The sequence below is a fragment of the Sebastes umbrosus genome, chromosome 11 (genome assembly GCF_015220745.1).
Source record: "Sebastes umbrosus isolate fSebUmb1 chromosome 11, fSebUmb1.pri, whole genome shotgun sequence".
Lineage (NCBI taxonomy): Eukaryota > Metazoa > Chordata > Actinopteri > Perciformes > Sebastidae > Sebastes > Sebastes umbrosus.
The window spans coordinates 21,604,115-21,628,157 of NC_051279.1; the positions used below are offsets into that span (position 1 = coordinate 21,604,115).

The 24,043-nt window shown below is 40.5% G+C and overlaps 1 protein-coding gene across 6 annotated transcripts in view; it reads right to left on the reverse strand.

Moving 5' to 3' along the window:
- LOC119496638 (focal adhesion kinase 1-like) overlaps nt 1–24,043 on the reverse strand; it is a 79,747-nt gene that overhangs the window by 53,018 nt on the left and 2,686 nt on the right. For 2 of the 6 annotated variants that reach the window (XM_037784086.1, XM_037784081.1), the window contains exons 1-4: nt 22,174–22,279; nt 14,677–14,703; nt 299–585; nt 49–215 (exon numbers count right to left, since the gene is read on the reverse strand). In XM_037784086.1, the coding sequence (XP_037640014.1) occupies nt 49–215; nt 299–585; nt 14,677–14,703; nt 22,174–22,225 (533 nt within the window). In that variant the 5' untranslated portion in view covers nt 22,226–22,279. Of the gene's footprint in view, nt 1–48; nt 216–298; nt 586–9,085; nt 9,257–14,676; nt 14,704–22,173; nt 22,282–24,043 lie in introns of those variants that run through there. The other 4 variants (XM_037784085.1, XM_037784080.1, XM_037784082.1 and 1 more) reach the window with 4 other exon arrangements.

Below are 24,043 nucleotides of genomic sequence, written 5' to 3' on the forward strand. Positions count from 1 at the left end.
TGGGAGCAGACAGTGAGAATAAAACATTGAATGTTGTTGTAACTCTACCTCCACTCCTCCTGGGGGTGCTGTTTCTCATATCTCTCCCTGACGTGACACACGCCCAAATCAGGGTGTAACCAATGGAGTGCATCAGAGTGCAGATGGGTGAGACGGAGGCCCAGAGAGGACACACATCGCAATTTGTGGATCTCTGCTATCTTCTGGATAACACCCTGTTGAAACAAGAGGAAGTATGAGGGGAAATGATGACAAGAAAGGGCTAGAAAGGTAAGAAATGTTCGTGCGTCTTTCTTACCCTGACATCTGTAGCATCTCCGTGCCGGATATTACTAGCCCATGTACATGGTTCGCTGCCTGTCTCAAAATAATGGAAGATCTTCAGAACCCGGTCCATGGAGCCTGAGGGCCGCTCAAGGCCTCCAGCAGAGCCGCTGGTACCGACGCCGGTACCACCAGGCATCCCAGACCGGGATTTAACCGCACCGCCACCCGCTGCCGAGTGATTGAGGTTGGATTCCAAGAAGGAAGACGACGCCATGCCTGATTCAGATGCTCCTGCTGGGGCTAACTGGCTGTCATATTCTGAAAAAGAGAGAGGGACAAACAGAGAGGTCAGAGGTCAAAATGTGACTTCATAGTTAACGAGAAATCTGTAATCAATATGTCTTGTATCTTCGCTGGAAATACATTAATTATTCAATACATTCAATGATGTTAATTTGTGAAAAGGAGCATTACGCAGTCGTGGAGAATAAAAATCAACGGGTTAAAAAAAGGCGATAAGGGGAAAAAAAGGAAAATTGCTTCATCAACCCTTTTAAACACACCGCTGAAAGAATAGCTGATACAGTAAAACACCCACTCAAACAACCTCTCAGTCACCACCAGTCTGTCATTCGTACTGCACTCCATACATTTATCATGACACAAAACAGGCTACATTAATATTCATAAAGACATAAAAGAGAACTCATGCAAATCCACTCTCCCTCGAGAACAAATCCAGGTGGAGAAAAGATAATATATGATAACCCAGCAACACTGAGACAACAAATATCTGTGGAAAGAGAGTTTCAGTAAGGCTACCAACCACTCAGTCATTCAGCAAAGAGTCAATATAAACCAGCAAAACACTGACACAAGGTCTTTTTAAAAGGGACCTAATGGACTCACAGCTCAACATAAATCAGATGAGTTTAAGTAAATAAATTCCCAGTGGGGAACTGTTGTCAAACAGGACTACTGCTAAATCAACCAGACAGTCAGTCTTGTCAAGCAATACGTTTAACAGTAAGCTACTCCAACACCAGTCAGTAAACCAGTCTGTCAGTCAGGTTATTCAATCGTACCTGCAGCGTTGAGTGGAAGTGGCCTGCATGTCCAAGCCATACCAGAGTCTCTGTGAGGCTGATTTCTACTGTTCTCAACCAGCTGCATGGCTGCTCGGCTGCAGTTTCCAATCTGGCTGGTTCCTAAAATCTGGCTTGACACGCTATACGGTCTGCTCTGGGAGGATTAGTAAATTGTTCTGGACATACAGGTGTTCAATGGCAGTGGCTGTAGTCATGTAGGAGCTTCAATAATGGTGGCTGTAGGTTGGTTGTAGCTTAAAAGCAGGATGAATTCTTACTAACATATTGTTAATGATGAGCTTACAGATAATCGCGCAGAATCACAAGGTGTTTAATATAGAAAATTAAACTCATTGTTAAATTCTAGCTCCACATTTACTCTATTACCACAGTATGAGACTACAGCAGGAATAATATTCACACCACAGTGCTTAACAAAGCAGACTTTTGTAAATCAAGCAAACACAAACAATCCACTTCGAAAGATTCTTCCCTTTTTGTCTCAGACTCTCTCTCTCTTTCTCTCTCTCCCACGTATTTATTTACGCTCTTAAAAGGTTATTTCTACTGTAGATTCATCTTCACACATCTTATCCTTGTGAGAGACACGCTGCTTCCTGTGTCATGCTGTCACTTCCTGGATATCCCTGCAGGCTTTGTTGAGTCATCATCGCTACAGTGACTGGTTTCAGCTTGACTGTGAGTTTCTGGCTATCATGTGGTCATCAGGGTGGAAAGATCTGCTTATTTATATTTGATTGCTTATTTAATCCACTAAATATGGAGACAACAAATCAAACTGACAAAATGTGTTTTCAGTTAATGTCGACCCTGGTTGTTTCACTGCTCTGCTGAACAGCCTGTAGCGAGCAAAAAAAAATCAGTACTGTTAACATCACATCACTACATTCAGCGTTTTACTGTGTTGTGTTCAGGTCACGGTCAGATCACTTCATACTGAGACAAAAAAAAGGGAGAAAGAAACAGAGACAGAAATATGGAGATTGATCCAGAGAAAGTTGGTTCAGCACTTTTGACAGCTTGACCTACAGTTGCCTCTTCAAAGACACAAGCTGAAGTACATGACTGTGTGTGTGCGCGCAATGACTGCATCAGAAGTGTAAAGGAGGACATTATGTATCTGATAACTTGACTCAGCACTCTCTCGTAAGAATTTGCTGTATCAATAGTGTGTGTGTGTGTGTGTGTAGTAAAACTCTGTGGGTCTGTGCACACGTCCGACACACGTTATTACATCCTGTGTCTATGAAGAGGCATTGCACCTGTTTTCCTTTTAAGAGTCTTTCTTGGTGATTGTTATGTCATGAAAACCTCCCACTCCTTTTCTTCATATTATGACTCTTTTCTTGGTCTTATTAACCTTTTTGTTTTTGTTTAATTTTCCTATGATTCAATCATCTGTTGTTGCGATTCTCCTTCATTTTCAATTTCCCAGTGATATACATGTATGCTTTCTAGATACATTGTTAGTTTTTTTTTGTAAATATATTTATTGTACATTACATAAATATTTTTTTTTCTAGTAGTTTGTTTGATTTGGTTTAATAAGATCTTCATTGGATTGAAACATTGATTTGTTTTTTATTTTCTGCATACAAAAGAGCCTGAAATTATCCCTCATGCTCTCCTGTAAGGGAGCGGAAAATATTCACCTGCCAAGAAAACTTTTACTGTTCCAAGTATTTAATCTTTAATAGAAATGTACATTTTACATTTCCTGTTCATATATTGCAGTGAATAACGGCAGGAAGTCCCTGAAAATTACAAGAAGTGAAAACGCTGCCTATGTTTTATTATGCTGTACTAGGTTATGTTACATTATTCAGCATTTTCTTTCGGAGTCAGTGCAGTTAAACAAACAGCAAAAATGGAAAAATATTGTAGCTAAAACATCTAGGTTTGTTCAGAAAAGAGTGGAGACAAAGAGAGAAAGTTTAATTTTTTTCAGGTTGAGCAGATGAAGAAGTCTACTGTACGCATTTATGTATGCTTATTAGAAGTGAGCTCATCCCGTAGTTGTGATGAATGGAGTGTATAATGGCCACAATAGACCCTCAAGGCTCTACTAAAATAGATTAGTGAAGATCAGATTACAAATGTCCCTCTTACAGTATTACAATCATCATCCAATTAAAATGATACCACAGTGGCTGTAATACTACTGGATTATTAGGTGTCTTATTACAATCCCTAAAGAGTGCACTGCTGCTAAAATCCCAATATACCACGAACTCTATCATCTCATTGTAACAATACCGGCTGCCCTGCTAAAAACTACCAACCCTGTCTACCTCATGAAATTTATCGCTAATGAAAACATTAAAAAAGGTACAGCTAGTAATATTATACTGCCTCTTTGCACAAAATAAACACATTAGTGGGGCTTTGCAGTGCAAATCATTTATAGTCACTTCTCCGTTACTTCGATAGCTGCAGAGATTTCAAGCTTGGCTCTGAATATTTGTTGGGAATGCTTCACATTACAAAGCTTTGTGAACTTCGCCTCAATATAACACTATAGTTGTTGAAAAAGCTTAGTGAAGATCAGCACTGTTTTTGAAAGGGAAGGAGGTTTGAACTATGATGAAACATTTCAGCACACACACATAAAATGCCTAAAGTTCTGTCCCTCTGTGAGTTTCCCTGGACCAGTTTTTTGTCTGGTGACTATGCAAAGAAAAAAAACATACATAGATTTAGTGCTGGACAATATGGCCAAAATCTTCTATCTCTATATACTGTAATTTCATATCTAAGGATATACGCCGATCAGCCATAACATTACGCAGCCCCATATGCAACAAACTGCGATGCACTGTGTGTTCTGACACCTTTCTATCGGAACCAGCATTACGTTTTTCAGCAATTTGAGCTACAGTAGCTCTTCTATTGGATCGGACAACACGGGCCAGCCTTCGCTCCCCACGTGCATCAATGAGCCTCGTGTCTGACCCTGTCGCCAGTTCACCGGTTTTCCTTCCTTGGACCACTTTTGGTAGGTCCTGACCACTGCAGACCGGGAACATCCCACAAGAGCTGCAGTTTTGGAGATGCTCTGACCCAGTCGTCTAGCCATCACAATGTGGCCCATGTCAAAGTCGCTCACATCCTTACGCTGGCCCATTTTTTCTGCTTCCAACACAAAGTTCAAAGTTCAAAATGTTCACTTGCTGTCTAATAAATTTATATCCCACCCACTGCCAGGTGCCATTGTAACGAGATAACCAATGTTATTCACTTTACCTTACTTTCTTATTTACTTCTTAAATTCGACTTATATAGCGCTTTTCAGGGACTCCAAGACGCTTAAGAATATAGACGGGAGACGGTGTGAGACAAACGGCAGACAAACGACACACACAGGCGCACACTCATACATACACACGGACAAATGGGTAAGGGTGGGGGGGCTCGGAGTAGGCAGAGGAGAAGAGATGGGTCTTGAGGCGGGACTGAAATAGGGTGAGGGAATCAGAGTCTCTAATGTGTTGTGTGTAGTGGTCTTAATGTTCTGGCTGATCGGTGTATATCTCGATAGCAAGTTTTCTGGTAATTCAATAAATAAATAGTCTATATAAAATAACCACATGGTAAAGGCTATTTTTGTACTCCTGTGTGAATTAAATACTTGAGAAACGAAAAGAGTATTTTCAAATTTTAAGAACTTGAGTGCAAAATGAACATGACAGTTATAAGTGAAATTATAGAGAAAAAAAACTATATTGCAATAGAAAATATATACGATAGACATTTTTGTATTGTTTTGACGATATATATATATATATATATATATATTGTCATATTGCTCAGCCCTACATAGATTACTGATTGATTAAAGTACTCCAAACCTGGCTACATCAGATATCCCACACAATGACCATGTTCTGTTGTTAATAATATACTGTAGCATCATGTCCTTCCTCTGCTGTCATGTTATATCAGTTTACCGTGTGAGAGCAGACACCAGGTTTTGTGTTAGGTGGATATCAGAGTAATGACATCAGAATATGTTGTCTCTTGTAAATGTAGAACACCCGTGTTTGCTGTACTATTGGGGGTTAATGATAAATTTATATCGAAACATGCTTTGTGGAAAACCCTCTTAGTTCATACCCGGCCTTCATGCCGAGTCGTCTCAGAGGGGCACGCTAAAAAATGTATTGAGGACATTATTTTGACTGCAACTCATTTTTAAATAGAAGCAGTTGCACCAGAGGAGCTACAGAGTCACCAACCACAGTCAGCCATCTGCTGCTGCTCTCTCAGTCAGTCAGTAATCAGATTAGATATTAAGCTCTAAATTGTTGTAACACCCAACTCCACACACTGAGACAAAACACAGTAGTGACACAAATTCACACACATACCATAACCTTAACCTAAATACTACATACAGCGTGATGAAATCCTATTAGAGAAGTAGGCAACCTACATTTGCCTTATTGCATGCATACAACTATGTTATGCTGTAAATCCTGTTACATCACACATAACTAGGAAATGTAGTATGTTTACCTGCTTTTAAGCAGCATTTATCAAAAGAGGTTATTGTTCACATAGCCCCTGCTACAAACCAGTATGTGACTGAATCTATGTAATTTACTGGAGGTTAGGCTGAAGAAAATACTTGTGAGTAGATACAGTTAGTTGTTTTTGCTTAATTGTCTCTGACAAAGAATTGGAAAAAGGTTATGTTTTGTCCGTTTGTCCGCAAAATATCTGAAATTTTAATGAATATATGTCATTGACATGGTGGACATAAAGCTAAGCATCAGCTTGTGGTAAAGATCAAGGGTTTCCATCATACTTTTCTATTTCTTCAAATCACATATCAAAACTCACCTTTTTAGAACTGCTTTTAATGTGTGATTAATGTTGTTTCATATATTATGATGTTCTTATTTATGATCATTTTAACTGTGTAAAGTGTCTTTGAGTTTCATGAAAAGCGCTTTATAAATAAAATGTATTATTATTATCATCATTATTATTATTATTATTATTATTATTATTATTATTATTATTATTATTATTATTATTATTATATCATGCAGCATGTAAAGATCTGACACCTGGTACTTTAAAGTTGGCTGCTAAACAGCATTCTTGTGCACTATGCCATCAAAACAACAATTAACATAAATAGACCATTAAAAGTCTTATTATTACAAATAGGCTGTCCTTAAGTTGCCTGACTCTATAGCTTACAAAATCAGTTTTGGGGCAGTACAAAATATGGATCTCATAGTACATAAATTACTGTTTTGAAATAGGTGCACTACACAGTAACAGGACAAATGAAGCCATTTCTCACTGCACCAATTTCTATTCAACATAACGGCACTAAATCCCCCACATGCATGCCCTCACACACTCAAATAGAGAGAAAAGGCGAGGAATCATATCAACTAGGCCAGCCAGGAGGGGAGCGGGCGGCTGCCAGGCCCACCACCTCCTCTCTCAGTGGGGCTCCAGTGACTGACAGTCAGCCTGTAAAACCACAGAAGGCTGGAGCTGAGCTCTGTCCCGTAGCAGCCGCAGCTGAAGGACGGTTTATCTCCTCGTCTAACTGGTATCTGGGTTACTGGGGTTAGCACAATCCTGGGGGAGCCTAGGCCTCTCTTTCTTTTTTACCATCCTTTTCTCTTCCTCTTTTCCTCCGTTGCTCATTCTTCACATTTATCCCCTTTTTTTATGTCTCTATTCTCTCCAAAGCCTTCATCTTTTGCTTTGTTTATCTCGCCTCAAACCTCCTGTATCCTTCTCTCTCCATCCTTTACCCCCTTCATCTGCAACTCGTTTCTTCTTCCCCTCTCTTAATCTCCTCCAGTCACTCATCTCACACGCTTACAGACCTTTTAGTTCCTGCCTTCACATCTCCATTTGATCCTCCTGTCCTATTGAACCACCTCTCTTCCTTCCTCCCTCTCATCTTTCTCTCATCCTCAAACAATTTCCTCTGCCCTCCTCCTCCCCTCACACTACTACCCTCTCTCTTCCGTCTTCTGCCAAGGATGCGCATTATCTATACCCGGGGACGGAGAGGAAAAAGTCTAAACATCGGTTGTATATCTATATACATAAATACGTGACTGTTCAATACTGGTCTAAATGTCACTTCCATATAAATATAATGCTTTTCCATGGTGACCCGACTAAAAAAAAACAGAAAGACCAGCACTAAGAGTGCGTGAGAGTGTACACATGTGTGTGTTCAGGGTAACTTATAGCCACCATCTCCCCATACACTCGTATTCACCAACCTAATTACAGCTCAGTACAACTGTAACCCAGACATATTAACTGATAAGAAACCGTAGTTCAGTTGGTTTTTCAAACAAAGCAAAGTTCATTATGTTTCATCTTCACACAAATTATCATGTGCTGTAAAAATGAAGCTACATGGAAGAACAAATAACTAATTCATTGGATAGTTTTAGTGACCTGCCACTCAACATCACTACAAGGACCTGCTGGAAAAAAATCAAAACATTATTCTTGTGACTGACAGTTGGTCATGCAGCACTTCACTGTGCCTTTTTTTCATTCTCCAGTGGTTACAAAAGAGCTCATGAAGTTAAAGGGATAGTTTGGGTGTTTTAAAGTGGGGTTGTATGAGGTATTTATCCATAGTCAGTCTATTACCTACAGTAGATGATGGGCAGCATGCCTCCAGCTTGGAGAAGCAGAAAGGAGTTACCGCACTGAACCAAAGCAATTTACTGCTGTGAAAAAAATCAAAAAATCAATATCCGTTTAAGTGTACGCTATGATTACAATATTTTCGTCGGTTTATCTTGCCTTGAGACAGCTATACAGTCTAGGTTTCCGACAGGGAACTAAAGCCGTTATCTATGCTCTCGCCAAAGCAACCAGACTCCATTGAAAAAAACAGCAATTTTACCTCGCAGAACACGGGAGTTGCTGATCTACCGCTGCAGTTGGTTTGTTTGTGTTATTGTGTGACTTAGCTCGGATTCACCTACAATAGCACAAACAAACTAACCGATCAAGGCAGTGGTAGACCAGCAACCCCGTGTCTCACGAGGTAAAATGACAGGTCTGGTGGCTTTGGCGAGTGCATGGGTACAACGGCTTCAGTGCCCCATCAGAAAGGGCTGTCTGGCAGCAAGGTAAAGCGGTGAAAATATTCTAAATATAGTGTACACTTAAATGGATATTGATTTCTTTAGGTGGGCCTTTCTTTCAGGTGGCTAAAATACGTTTTGCTGCCGGCCCCGTCCACAGCAGTATTTGCTTTGCTTCCGTGCGGAAGAGGACAGAATTTAGGGGTCTTTTAAGGCATTGTGATAATGTTACAATCAAAACCCCAGGGTGATGAAATACACAAATCTGTCTAATTTAGACTTCATGAAGCAGGAAACATAGCTCAGGTAAATAAAATCCAACCAGCTTGATGAAATACTGTATGTTTAGGGTAACAGAACAAGAAGATGCTTCAAAGCAGAGTGAGAGATGGTAAACAAGCATGGGAATTCAGGACTTTTCTATTCATTGTAAGTAATGATACCAAGGTGGAGAAAGGTGCACTCTTTGATAAACAATGAGATGGATCTATGTAGTTAGTTACGAATCATAAGGATTTAGTTCAGTTCAGCGCTGACAGTAAATAAGAGCCTATCCAACTACATGCTGTATTTGTCAGTACACATTATGGCGTGTTGATTGAAACACTTATTGGTACATACTTGGTAGGGGGTGCTGTGCGTAGATGCAGGCCCCCTTGCTCCAGCAGAGAGGGATGCAGCCGCTGCTCTCCATTTGTTTTGCAGGAGGGGCTGTTCAAGGTCTGGCCACAGGGCCCAGACAAACCTGCTGGGCCCCGAAAACAGCATAAATTCCAAGACTAGGACCGGATCCTGATCTGGCTTTTTTGCAACTATGAAAAATTCCTTGTCTATAAATTTGAATAAGCCAAGGAAACGCAAATAGAGGTATCCTAAAATGCCCCCAAAAAAGTTAGAAAATTGAGACCTGCTGTGCTGGTAAGTGGGCTGTCATTGGTTACAGGGGTGACGATATCCATTGTGCAACTTTTTCGCCACAGGAAACTCAATAGAGAAAAATCAATCAAGGCCAGTGTCCCAGGGCGGTAAGTAACTCCAGAAAAGGAAAGAGCCCAGTAAGAGGAAACAGAGGATGTCAAATATCCTTTGTACTGCAAAATGTGATGACACAGCAAGTATCCCCACAGGCGGCATACGAGTCCGTGACTGTCTATGCTCTAGCAGCAACTCCACTCGACATCTATCATCAGGGTCCAAGTCCAGTTGATAGAGATTTAAATAACCGCAAGATAAAGGTCTGACTCAGCTTCTCACATCCACAGTGGCCCAGCATCCAGAATCTGTTCAAATCAAAGTTAATCTGGAAGTCAGACCTTCTTCTGCAACAAAAAAAACAAACTAAACTGGAAGTACAGTATCTGGTACAGCAATCCAAGCTACCGATCACAAGACTGCCAGTAACTCTCTCCTAAAGCTTGCTGAAACATCATATTACTTCAGAACTTGAGGAAGTGGCTTAGGGTCCAGGTCTTAGTAATCAAACCTTCTAATACATGTCATGACCTTTAACCCAGTAAAATACTGTTACCATTGTGCAATGTGATATGTAATGATCCCTTTAAGGAAGTCCTTTTATTCCTCCTTCACTTGGAGATAGAGAAAGAGTGGGTGGAGAAGATTCAGTAAGTTGCTCGTGGACACTTCAGCAGGGTGAAAGCTTTCCAAAACATACATTCAAGCCCGGCTTCTGTGGCTGGGGGAGGATTTCTCCACCCATTAGGCCATCCTGCGGTCCAGTAAATCCTCACAAAATATCAAATTCTGGTCTTCGGTGCGGAGCTGCTGATCCAATTAATCAAGCCTTGATGTGAAATTCAAAGAAGGCGGCTTCCCTGCAACCATAAATCTTGAGTCACGTGGTTTGGCGTTGTATGTCAAATATCCAGGTTACAAAATAACACTGGCATTCCTCGCTGGCAAAGTAAGACTCCATATAATTACATCAAAGTACACCGTTTTCCAAGAAAGGTAGTAGTTTTGTTCTGTAAATCCACTATGTTGTCCTCGATGATGGCAAAATGGATGAGAGAAAGACGAAAAGAGAAACTGGCATCAGTGAAGAAAGAGATGAAAATGTAGGGCAAAGAGGGGCGTAGAGAAATGGAGCATAGTGAGGAAGAGGAAGGTAGGTTGACCGACGCAGGAGGGGAAAAGGAAAGCAAGAGGAAGAAGGATGAAGGCAGAAGAAGAAATACGGGACAGGGGGGTGACTAAAGGAAGAGTTGAACGAGAACAGAATGATTAGAGAGAAAAAGAAATAAGAGAACGGGATGAAGAGAGAAAGTGGAGAAACCCCAGGGAGAAGCTGAGCCTTGCATCCTCCAAAGCTTTCCCACAATGCTCGGAGCCTGCGGGAGTTAACCAGGTCAAAGCAGGTGTCTGATGTCAGAGAGAGACATAAAGCGACAAGGACCTGAAGGGAAAGGTGGAGCAAAGGGGGAAAAAAAGTCAGGAACTAAAAAGCGGTGATGCAAAGCCAGGCAGGATGGGAGAAGAGAAAATGATGTTGCAGGAGAGAGTTGGAGAAAAAAAAAATTGATGCAGTAAATCCGTTTCGAAGTCAGTCAGCCGTGTGTCGCTCAGCCTGGCTTCTGAAGGCTTTCTTCTGGAGCAGCAGAAGGGCAACTAGATCAAAACATCATCCCAATCTTTCTCTCACACACACACACTGCCGCAGCCAAACACACACAAACACACACTCTGCACATCCAGCGCAATCCTTGAGCAGTCGAAATGAGAGCACCAAAGAGGCTATACAGCAAGGGAGTTATGTGTGGAAGCCGGAGAGAGGCTGTACGTATACAAGAGTGTGCGTGCGTGTGACTAAGGAGGTAGGCGACTGCGTGCATGTGTGTGTGTGCGGGGGAAAGTGTGTGTGAGTGTCAGCAAAACACAAGGAGTGTGTGTGCGCACAAAATATTAAAAGTGAGTGTGTGAGCCAAGTGTTTCTCCTCTGCTGTGTTTTCAGCATAGGCTGCTGCTGTGACCACGCTGCGAAAAAGCTGCTCCGCTCGCTAACAGGCAGAAGCAGGGAGGGTGTGTGTGTGTGTGTGTGTGTGTGTGTGTGTGTGTGTGTGTGTAGGGCAGAGAAGGAGAGAGGCAGGAGGGGAAAATATTGTAATTGAGACTTGATGCAGTGGAAAGTAGGTAAGCTGATTGGACAGCACTTATAAATATGCTAATAGGACCACACTCTTCATCAACACTCAAACTTTAATAAACAGGCACTCACATGAATACACACGCACGCACACACGCACGCACTTACAAGGATTAAAGTTTAGTCACTGAAAACATACATTCCACTGTTTGACCCCTTACAACACTTGTTTTCTTTTCTCTTTCATTTTCATTATCCATCCCCCGTCTGTCTGTCTCTACCGCCCTCAGCAGGTCTCTACTGCCCTCTGTCCTCGCTCTACGTCGTCTCTCCTCCTCTCCAAACATATTTCATCTGCTCCCGCAGCATGCCAGCTCTTCAACGGCAATAAAGCACTCTTGACATTCAATTTGTCTGATGTGCCAGAGCACAAGATGAACGTGAATGCTTTCTAGCCGAGCTTCCAGCTCATATTGTGATTCTTGTGACACAAACTGATGTAGAGCATGTAGATATATATTCAATTATTTAATAATAAGTCCTCCAAATTGAATAGAACTAATAACTGCCCTTAAGAACGACAGATAGAAGCGTTTTCTGTCCTGACGACCCTATAAACAGGACAACATCATTTGTCATTGCCTTCCAAAATCATTACAAATCACTGTGGAAGAATAAATTGTTTTTTGATGTGACAACGCTATGGTTACAGGTGCAACACACTTGCAAACATCACAATGCACACACGCATAGAACATACATCATTCATACACTCATGCATAAACATGCTTGAATTCAAATGTTGAGTGTGAGACAGTAATAAAACAATTTATATTTCCTCCACGCGGCTCTCAACAATGGCGACAGCTGAGCCGGCGGCTCGCCTTATAATGGTGCTAATAGCGCTAACAATGAAAACAAGTGCTGACAGAGCTAAAGGTTGGGACGGCTTTATCATCTGTAACCGCCGTAAGAGCGCAGTGCAGAGCGGCAGCTGTGAGCTAGCCACGCGGATATGCACGAACATGCACACGTGGCCGGCCCGGCTATGTCAACAAAGCACGGAGGGGCTCGGATTACAACACACACGGAGGAGAGCGACTTCATTCTCTGCTCAGGTAGACATTACTCCTCTACATATTTATATAGCAATTAGTGGTTTACTGCTATATTAATGCTCTGGATATCGTATAGAGCTCCTTTAAGGTTTAGGGACCTTTGTCGTCATGGTTACAATAACCACAAAGTGAAGGCTCGGGAACGATCTTAGTCATGTTAAAAGGAAACCAATGTCTGCTGGCAATGGGGAAACAAACAGTGGCCTCCCCTCTTTAAGTTGACCCACCCATCCAAACTGACCTCCTGACTTTGTCACTTGGATGTAAACATATTATTTGTCATTTTGGAACAACTGATGCCGTCATTTTCCTTTTGAGGACAGTCTCAACAAGAAACGGGTTTAATTAAATGCCAGGATGCAAAATATATAAACACAATGAACTGTTAACAATAAGCAATGATCAATTAAATGTGTGTGCCCTGTCCAATACAGGACCTCAGCACCAATACACCATGTACACTAAAAACCAGGCATCACTGTCTACTACATCATCGTCATGAAAATGAAACAAGACTGAGCAATATGAAATCATCAAGACAAAATAAGTCAGTTTTTATCAGTTATGTAGCCTTAGTTTTCATTGATTTACTAGATTTTAAACAACATGTGGTGCTTAAATGCCTCTGCCAAATTGTGAGCCATAACTCCAGATCTGTCTTCCTTTGTGTTTGGAGTCTTATCACCACTTAAAATTATAGCACGATATAAATCCTGTCCTCGAGTTACAGAGGCTGAATGTTATGTTCAGTATGCTCTCCACTAAAAGTGAACTTGGGATCCTTATCAGCAGTACTGAGTATTCCCAGGGCTGTTATGGGCTACAGATGTTGAGTTTACCTCGTCTGTACACTGTGTGCCATGCTGCTGCTACTTTCTAGAAAAGTTATAAAGCATCATCTCATTATACATTTCAGTTAACCTCAAACTTAACCTCAACTTTGGCAACACGTCTCCCACTGGAGTCTCGCCAAAGGTAAGGTCAAGAAATGTAAATGAAGTTTCTGTCCTTTTCAGGGAATGACAAGTTCTCAGCTCAAAATATACAACATCCTCCCTGAAAACATAGGATCAACCGTTACCTAGCAACAGCCATGGAGAGAGACTGATGCTCAGGGCCATAAAATGTCTTATCTATACCTGTGAGATTATTTAGCTCTAGCAGCCGTCTTCAAGGGTGTGTCAAGACTCTCACCAAAGAACAGCATGCTTTGAGAAAGATAAAACAGAAGAGTGAATCTCTGTTAATTACCTTTCATTTCATGTCCATTAAGTGGTTGACATTATTTCTGTTCATATCAAAAATTAGATCAGGCACCTAATACTGACCAAAAACATGGCTATATTTGATAAGGGTGCAAAGGAGTAGGGATGCACCGATACCAATACTGGATCGGATATCGGGCCGATACTGATTCAAATAGCTGGATCGAATATTGGCGAATATGGGGCCGATCTATTCAATTAAATTTTATGTTTATATGCTATATACATTATCTACTGTAATTTTAGTTTGTTGCTGCATTAAAAATGTTTACACTTGAATTATAATTCCTGTTAATTTTTAAGATTTGTTTTACCAAGTTGCTGGAGTACGATTTATTATTTTAATAATAAAAGAAATAATTAAATAAATGTTTATCTATTTATTTATTTATAGGTCACATTTTGTTTTACAAAGTTAGGAAAGCAATGTTTGAATCAAGCCTGATATTGCCTTAAATATAACAGAATGATCCAAGTCACTTCCACACAGTGAGGCATACAGCCTATTAATTAAACACTGGTATCGGATCGGTACTCGGTATACCCAAAGACCAGGTATCGCTATCGGTATCGGGACTGAAAAAGTCGGATTGGTGCATCCCTACAAAGGACACCATTATAATGCAAGTTTGATGCAAGAATTCATACACACCGAACACACAAACATACAGGTATGCAGATAATTCAACAATACTTGCCTGTATTTAACAAAAATAAATAAATACTCACCAGCGTAGTATGATAATCTGGAAAAATCTGGAACAGAAAAGGGAGGAGGGGGAAAAGAGAGAGAAAAAAATAAAGATTTTGCTCAGATAAATGTGCGTATAATACAGTATATCACAGTGTTTCAGTAAATGATTCACTCATGTAATGGATTAAGTCATGGCATCTAAGAGAACCACTGCACTACAGCATGATTGGAAGTGATACTATAGTAGCTGAGTTACCATGAAATCGTTCTGTGGCCAAAAGTATAAGAATGACCCCTGCCTGACCCTGACCATTCATCTGATACTCATTTCAAGTATCAAACACTTGATAGGCACAGATTTGTCTTGCATGCATGCACAGATAAACCTAATCGACTTGTATGTATGGTAGTGAGCTACTGCAGCTTCTCTTTATCCCTCCGTAACACAACAGAGAAAGATGAAAAAGGAGTGCAAAGAAGTAAGAGAAAAAAAAAGAATAAATAAAGAGGCGTAGAAGGAGGCAGAGGTAATGAAGAAGGCAGATTGAGTGAGTTAGAAAAGAGAGCAGAACGTAACAGAGGAGGGAATCAAATCACAGCATCATTGAGAAATGTAGTCATTGACAGGAAGAACAATGCCATTAGTTATAAATGAATTATAAAAATTATCATTATCATTTTCTGTTTGCTGAATGACAAATCACCGACACACTAAAGAGGACTTTCATCACTTGGAGAGTCCAACTGTCCAATTGATTACACTGCTTAGTGTATGTGACTGCCAGGAGTCAATTTCTAATCGCACTAAGCACATCCACTGGTTCACATGTCAGCACTGACCAACCGGTGACTTTGCAGCAGCTCTAATGAATCAGGAGGATTTAATGAGCTACATTCCAGACAGTCGGAGCGAGGCGAGAATCATGACTTGGCAGAATACATTATCTGCTCTGTCATGCTGTAATAACTTCACCCACTGGCCTCATTCAACTCTTAAATCTGTCTCATAGCCACCTTCATGTCACCTTCTACTCACCGCTCCTCTATTTCATCTCTTCACTCACTCTTTACTACAATCTCATGTAAAAAAAATGACACCAAAATGAGCAATGTGACAACACTCTGAAGCTACGCTGATCTGTTACTAAGCAACAGACACAAAGCGGGACTGTGGTGCTAATTAGGATGCCAAGGCTTTGTCTTATAATGTGTAAGATAAAAGCTGCTCCATATAACCTACTATTACTGTACATTATGTGCTATACACCAAAGTTCAAAGTATGCTCTCGTTATATACATTATGAAAGAAATGAATGTACTTTTGTAGATTTTCTACAGGAAATGATGATGATAGAGACACAGACATCCCCAGAAAGCCTTTTGCATATATATATATATATAGTACTTACTGTATAAAATGAGTATGTAGCATGGAATTGGGACACTATGGATAATATGTGAACATCTTCTTAATTTCCTTTATGCAATGCACTGTGAGTCAATAGAGTCCATCTGTAGCATATTCTGAAATTAAGTACATGTAGTGTCAATACAGATATGTGTATATTTTACTCACTTTTCCAGTGCAAACACGCTACAAACTCAACATCTTTTCAGGATAAGGATGTAGTAAAGCATTGGGACACAGTTTTACAGGATTATTGTATAATAATAAACTGTGTGTGGAGTACTAAGTTATAGCATTTCGTTTTTTTTACGTTTGACTTGGTTTGATTCACTGCTGCTCAGTGTGTGTTCCGCCACTTCACATAATTTCCTCTAATCACATAATCCAATTTGTTCCTGGCAGAGTTGTGTCCAAAATGTTGGCTTCAAGTAGGATGCTATTAACGCAGCACAACACCAATCCTGGCATTATTCGCCCTCTCCCTCAGTCACAGTGTAAAATTCACTAGCGATACATGTAACGTTGAAGGCACTGACACAGTAAGCGTGTTTGAGCCAGGACTGGCAGTGCATTCAGGAGAAGAGGCTTAAGCGTGTATTGAAATGGTGTTAAAAATATAATTGTGAATATGATGCTGAAGCACCATTGCCCTTGAAAACACATTTGCCCAATACAGCAGCCTGTGCCAGTGTATATTTAAATGTTTTATATACCTAACAGAAGTACAACAACATGACATCACCACACATATATTTCTAGCTTCAAACAAGCCTCTAGGCAGAGATATTTTCTGAACGTCACCAGAAATGACCTAGCTTTCAACCCAACCTTAATCTTTCACATCCACAAATAATGACCCAAAACTAGAACCTGTTATTAAAACAGCACTGAAGCATCTGTCACTGCTAGAGCTGCTTAAAACATTTTTTACTTGCATAAACACTCCACAGAGCTTCTCCCTCCTACTCTTTCGCATTTTCCCCCCTCATGCTCGCTCTCAGCCTTTTTTCTTTCTCTCTCCCACTCAGAGAAGAAAACTATTGCCTCTGGCTGTAAACCACAGAGGCTACGCTACAGCTGACACCACGCTAACGGCATTGCACAACTCCATTCTCATCAAGAAAACAACAACAGCCTTTTTGCAGCCCCTCTGCGCTGATCAGCAGTCAGAATAGAGTACAACAGAATAGAATAGAGCGGCGTAGCGCTGAGTGCAACATCAGAGTGGATTAAAAGTCACCACAGTAGCAGCTACAGCTTTAATGAGGTAGCTGTCATTGTAAGTGGCAGCTATAAAAACATTATTGTAGTATTGGGACTACTGCAGAGATAGGGAAGTAAGACTCTGATTCATACCAGCGCCCCTTTTCACATCTGTATTTTTTATGTTTGGCAGAAAAAGTGTTTACATGAGCTGAAAACATTTTGTTGTCTGTTGAAACACCTGCGTTATTAACCTTCATTGGCCTTTTACAGGACATGACCCAGGAGAGGCCATCCTGGAGGTTCATTTGCTTATGTACATAGAATCAAATGAAGCTGCATTCTCAATTTGTAGAAAAGTGTGCCAATAAAAATGCTTGAACATAATGCACCAGTCCTACACTTTCCAGTGCATCCATATCAAGAGTTCAGCAGTACAAATACCTTACACAGTTTATAACATCCCTCACATCTGTTCATCAACAGCCCATTAGCACTCACTGTCATCAATTATTGTCCTCCTAACAACAAATACACTGAACCACACACTCTTCTTGACAATCAAACAACTAATGTAAAACTGCAGTTAGATTACTTATTTGATATCCGGAGGGTGTGTGCTACGTTTTCGGCATGGTCGTTCGGGATGACGTTATCAGCCGTAACCGCCGTATGAGAGCAGTGCAGAGCGGCAGCCGTGAGCTAGCCAGTGGGGTACGCTCACATGCACAAAAAGCACACGTGGGCGGCCCGGCTATGTAAATAAAGCAAGGACAAGCTTGGATTAAAACACACACAGAGGGAGAGTGACATCATTCTCTGCTCAGGTAGACATTACTCCTCTATATCTTTACATAGTAAATAGTTGTTTGCTGCTGTATTAATGCTCTGGAGAACCTTTTAACAAATCCAGGTATTTAAGGACCAGCTATCGGAACCCAACCCTTTTATTTTTCCTATTTCAAGTCATTCTAGGATTAATTCAAGTAAATGATGATGTTTATCTGTTATGAAGTGCATCAAATTAATGAATAACACAATGATTTGTTTGTGAGTGACATTATTTGAAGAGTTATTGTTTTTGGCTTTATGTACAAACAGTATTAAAGGGCAGGACTCCAGCATGCACTCTCAGATCCCCCCTTTATGCCTTCCTATTCTCCCCTGAATTCACAGATTTATAGTTTCATTTTATACAATGACAATTTCTTTACACAAACCAGCCTTTTCACACGCCGTTTTATGGCTCTACCTCAGCGTGCAGTACACTGCACCAAAGTTAACGTTAAGACATTCACAAACACATTGATCCACACCACTGCGTCTCTGGGGTCCCACAGACGTTTCACATCCCCGAGTTCTTTCAGGAACTGAGAGGAAAGGATTTTACTATTACACACCCACTGTGTTTTTGCTGTTTTTTAATATGAATTCCTCTCAATGTAAGCTACTTAGAAAAAATGTGTCAGATACAAAAAGAATTTGTGGTATGAAAAGAGAAAAGATTCAAACAACCGTGACATCATATTTTACAGCCAGAGCTGTCAAGCCATGGATTAATATCTTACTTTCAAAACACTTGAGGTTCACTTGATTTTGTGCCAACACACTTGAACAACCGCATAAGTGGAAACATTAGTCAAATTTAGAAATGAATCCATAGCTGCTCGTGTTTATCCGCACTGGAAATATATATTTGACAGCTATTTTACTCCTTTGGCTGCTGCTGCTCTAATCACGACTTCTAGATGCATTTCTGCAGAAAATGCAAAGGTAAAGGAAGGTGTTTATGCCTTACCGACTGCTTGCAACATTATGGAGAAAAAGGAGGTTAGAGCTGGACAATATTGCAGGGCACAAGCTAAGGAGTGAGCCATCTCGCATCCTCCTCGTCTCTGATGAGAGTTGCACATGCACAGTACCGATCGGGCACTCGTGAGAAAACGGCGGCGGAAAAAGACAACGTTTATGAGATAAAGCGCAAACATGCATTTCAATTATCCTGGAAACAGGAGTTTAGTTGGGTGGCGTTAGAGGAAGTGAGCAAAACTCCAGATTAATTTACGTAAATAAAGATTTAACATGACAACTTTTGTCTTTGTTATTTGATAACCATTAACAAATAAAACATTTTGCATTGGGGTAAGTGAAAATTGACTTTGGGAAAAACGTACTTAAATAAAACATTAACGTTGAACCCTGTATTGATATTAATAAAATATTGCCCATCATTGTAAATTGTATAACAGGATTTCGTACCTAATGTGAATCATGATACAATTGCTAAGTCAGATGTCTCACATAATGATTTCTGAAATGCTCAGTTTGACCTCCCATTACCGTGCAGCCCAAAGTGTTTACTATCAACTACACAACCTGACATGATTTTCCACACCCATGCTGTAAATGGATTTTAGAGGCAGGTGTTCCAATTATTGTGATATTGATTTCCATATTGCCCAGCCTGAAGGTAATGTAAGATATAGGGGAACACACTTGTTCACACACAAACTTGTTCAGAGTGACCTAACTCATTGCTTTGAAGCAGGCCTGCACGATATGAGGAAAATCTGTGACGTGTGATATCATTGTTCAATATTGCTATGACGAAATGACTTGCGATAAATAAACACATATTGGAGTGTCCATATTTGCTATACTTATGTCAGTCTGGTTGTCTATAAATTCAGAACAGGATTAGAATTGAATATTTAAAATACAACTAGGTTAAATGTTGTTTCTAGAGCAGCAACAGTAACGTTTACAACAGCAAAGTCACTATATAAACTCTATAATATCTCACTGGAAACATGTATAATGTTAATAAAATAAATCATATGCCTGAGTGAAGTTTAGAAAGAATGGAGCACACAGACATCAGTCAGTATCAGTCATGATGTGATTCACTGCCTGCAGGTAACGTTACCGCTAGTAGAGAGAGGAGAGGCTGCTTTCTCTCAGCCAGCTGATAAGCTACATACAGATGTTGTTTCAGCTCCTATAACCGAGGATTACGTCGCGCTTGTACGTTACAGTCTTTAAACCCGGGGCCCGTTTAATACCGGGTTTCAGTAACCATCCCTAAATAAAATGATTTTTCTTAATCATCGTGTTTCAGACATTCTAATGTAATGTGTTTATCATGCATGTTCATATCGCGATGACAATGAAAATACGATTTATCGGTCAGGACTACTTTAAAGATACATCTAGACATCAGAACTACATGTAAACCTAAACAGCAAATGTTTGAGGTGTAATACAAGTTATCTAACAATCACAGCATCTGACAATGAGTGCTGACCACATGGAATAAGTTAAGCAAAACAGCGAGCTATGGATGCAAATAGGGGAAGGCTGATGATGACACAACAGGAGCACATGCTGTAGACCACATGTAAGACCACATGTCATACTTCCACTGGTCTTAACAGATAGCCTGCTGCTGTGCTGCCCTAAAAAATGACAACTATAGCTCCGACAAACATGGACTCAACGGGTATAAATAAGTTCAAGATCTAGCATTGTACGAATATGACACAACCCGTAGGTATCTTAGCTATTGCTATTTATGCAATAGCAGAAAACATGGCCCGGGGCACAGGATGGGTGTTGGAGGTAGAACTATCCTGGAATTCAATACAGCACATAAAGTAACCACAATGGAGGTAAAGCATGAGACAACACAACATAACTGAGATCATAAGACAGAGTTTTACATCCTTTAGTGTGTGTTTTATATACTATATATTGCAGACTGAAACATAATGTCTGAGGACCATCTGTATTCAACTGCATAGACATAAATGTGGGTTTGTTAACAAGCTGACTAAAGCTAGAGCTATTTGCTTTTTAACACGTCTTATACTTCCTACAAAGTATTTGTTTTTTGGAGTTGTTCAATAACAACTCCAAAAAACAACAGCTGTCAGTTGTACTCCTTATGTACAGCCCTGTGGACACAAAAAGTGACATTTGATAGCTGTGGCCTGTGGTTGTTTAGCTGCATTTATACAGAAACAGAAATCTAATGTTTAACTCTATGTGGTACAGGTCTGACCAGACATAGTTGCCCCCAAAAGTGTCAAGAAAATCAGATTCCAAGCAGTTTCTCTGTGTGGTAAACAACGCAGATGTGAGCCACATAAAAGGTTTAAAATCTAGACCTTTTCTGCTTGTGTGAATGCAGGTTTAGATGCACAGGATGACTAAAACATAACAGAAGCCCATAAGGGTAATAAATTCAAAGCTCATCTTACTTACAGTTAAACTGACTCCTATGAATAAGCAGGTTGTTAAATTACAGCTGTCAGTGGTTTATATTTCATCGTCATAGGTGCCAGTGGCTGTGAAGTGTGACAGACGCAGCGTAGTGATAGTCACAGTAAGAATAGCAATGACAATAACAGCTGGAGCAATAGTAATAAGTGGTAGCAGTGGCTGTTATACTCCATCCTTAGGTTTTGTGGGATCTAAAATTGTTCAGAAATCATACAATAGAAACATGAAATGGTAGCTAAAGAAGTAAAAAAAGGAATACTCCATATGCAGAGCAGACATTTCATTTCACCCTTTTCCTGGAGGCAATCCAAAAACACTCAGATACGGCAATTTGTGCCAATTTATTAATTTGTCAAATCTTCTGTCAGAAGCAGCCGACCAGGTTTATCAAAGGAAAACAGTGCGAGGCTGACACTGTATCAGAGCCTTCAGCGTCTTTGTTTGTGCTCCACACTCTGAATGTTTGTGAGGCTTTCACATGCAACTGCTTGCACGGCGGTGAGCAGCCCAAATTCCTTTCCAGCCCTCAGCCTGCCAGACCCTCTCTACCTGCTGCCTATAGCACAGAGCACCCATACACCAGTCCAATCACAGCCCAACACATTCCCCGAGCCATCAGTATGACTGCACACGTTCATACCTCCATTGGTGCAGCCCAGGAAATCCCAGAACTGCATGTTGGCAGTCGGCATACAGAGGACAGAACCTCTGCTATAACACTGACGCCTGTATGTGCTCCCGTTCTGTCTCTCCACTTCCTAGTTGTACTGTATGCTGTCACTTATAGGAGAGGGAGAACACCCGCCCACTGATTGTTTCGTACTGACACACCTGGGGGCTGAGTTTCATTTCCAAACTGCTGCCTCCTTCTCTAATCGTCTTACTTCTCCCTTCGCTCCCCATCTTATCCACTCCTCTGTCTCTCATCTTTATCTTTTCCTGACTGAAAACAGAGGGGTGTAAAGATTGATCCAACATCCTCAGTGGTTCTTTCCACATCCCTGCCTCTTCAGATTAGTGGAAGTAATGGGAGAGGAGGCAAGGAGAGCAGACAGAGGCAAAGGAGACACAAAGCCACAGCAGAGTGCAAGCCCTCCATCACCGTGTGTGAATAACGCGTGTATGAACATTATTATATCTACTAACAAATGCAATTTAAGTGAGAAAGATTCTTCATATGCACACACAATAATAAGACATTTTAATTTAAATCACACAAAGACAGATGTTTCAAAATTACTGACATGTCAGGTTTTTATATATCTGACTGCAGACCTGTGTACAATACTGGACATAAAGCCATGAACCACTGCATTGACTGGACATGCAATCTGGCAAACATTAACTAGACTTTCAATACACTGTGGAGTGATTGTGTTCATCCCTTGGAAGGTCAGTGACTTCATGAAAATGCCAGGAAGTTAAATTTAATGATAATGCACTTACAACAAATGCAGTCATTTCTCTTTTACAGGAATAAATGCTCCATGATGAGCAGAATTTAATCATATTTTGAGTTTACTTACTGGAAAGTGAGCTGATACTAACCTTGTCAGGCTTTTTATTCAAGTATAAAAGACCACAATATGTGCTCAGCTTGTCGTCAATCAATATCAAACATCGTTTTTTTGTCCACAATCTCAAAATATCTGAGGTCTACCTGCCACTGTGGCTGGTGGACTCCAAAATCTACCAGCCACTCATTATACATTGGGTTTTTTTTTTGGGTGAAGCAAATCTAGCAGCACACTTGCATATTTTACCAGCATTTTAGCTGGTGGCTGCATGGTACTAATTTCCAACCCTGGTCCCGAAAAATGTAGAAGAAGGTCCGCACACTGTAGCTCCCTTTAAGTGCAATTTATTGGCACATCTTTTAGTCAGTGACGTTTCGAGCACGCAGCTCTTCTTCAGACATCAACAACAAGACTTCAACCCTGGTCCTGACCCTCCAGCTTGGCTGCAAAGGGGGTGTGTACGGACGGGGATGTGATCAGTGGCAACAGGCAGGAAACAAGATGGGGAAAAAGGAAGGAAAATCTGGAGGAGACATGATATAGGGCAGCTTTGACTCCAAAATCCATGAAACCCAAAAGAAAAACTGACTAATCGTTCATTCGTTCAATGTTCATTTAAATAAGTCCTAGCAGCTTTTGCACATATTTATGGAAAGTTTATCCCTTTCCTCATATTATTGTGTCTTTTTTGTCCTGATATTTCAGTTTTTCTTTTTATATTGTTCTTGTGGCCTTCTTTTCTTTTTGCTGGGTCCTGATCCCAGAAAGCCTTTGAGTACTCTTTGTCATGTTTTTGGTATGTCTGTCTCTTGTCTGTGCTCTACCTTATTGTCAATACGGATGCCATCATCTATTTTTGCTGCAAAACAAATCTCACATCCCATCACATCACATCCTATCCTATCACATCCACAGAGCTGCTGTGCACCACCAGGCACCATGTTTACTTCTGTAAATATTGATATTGCAACTAGAAAATATGACTTTAATCCC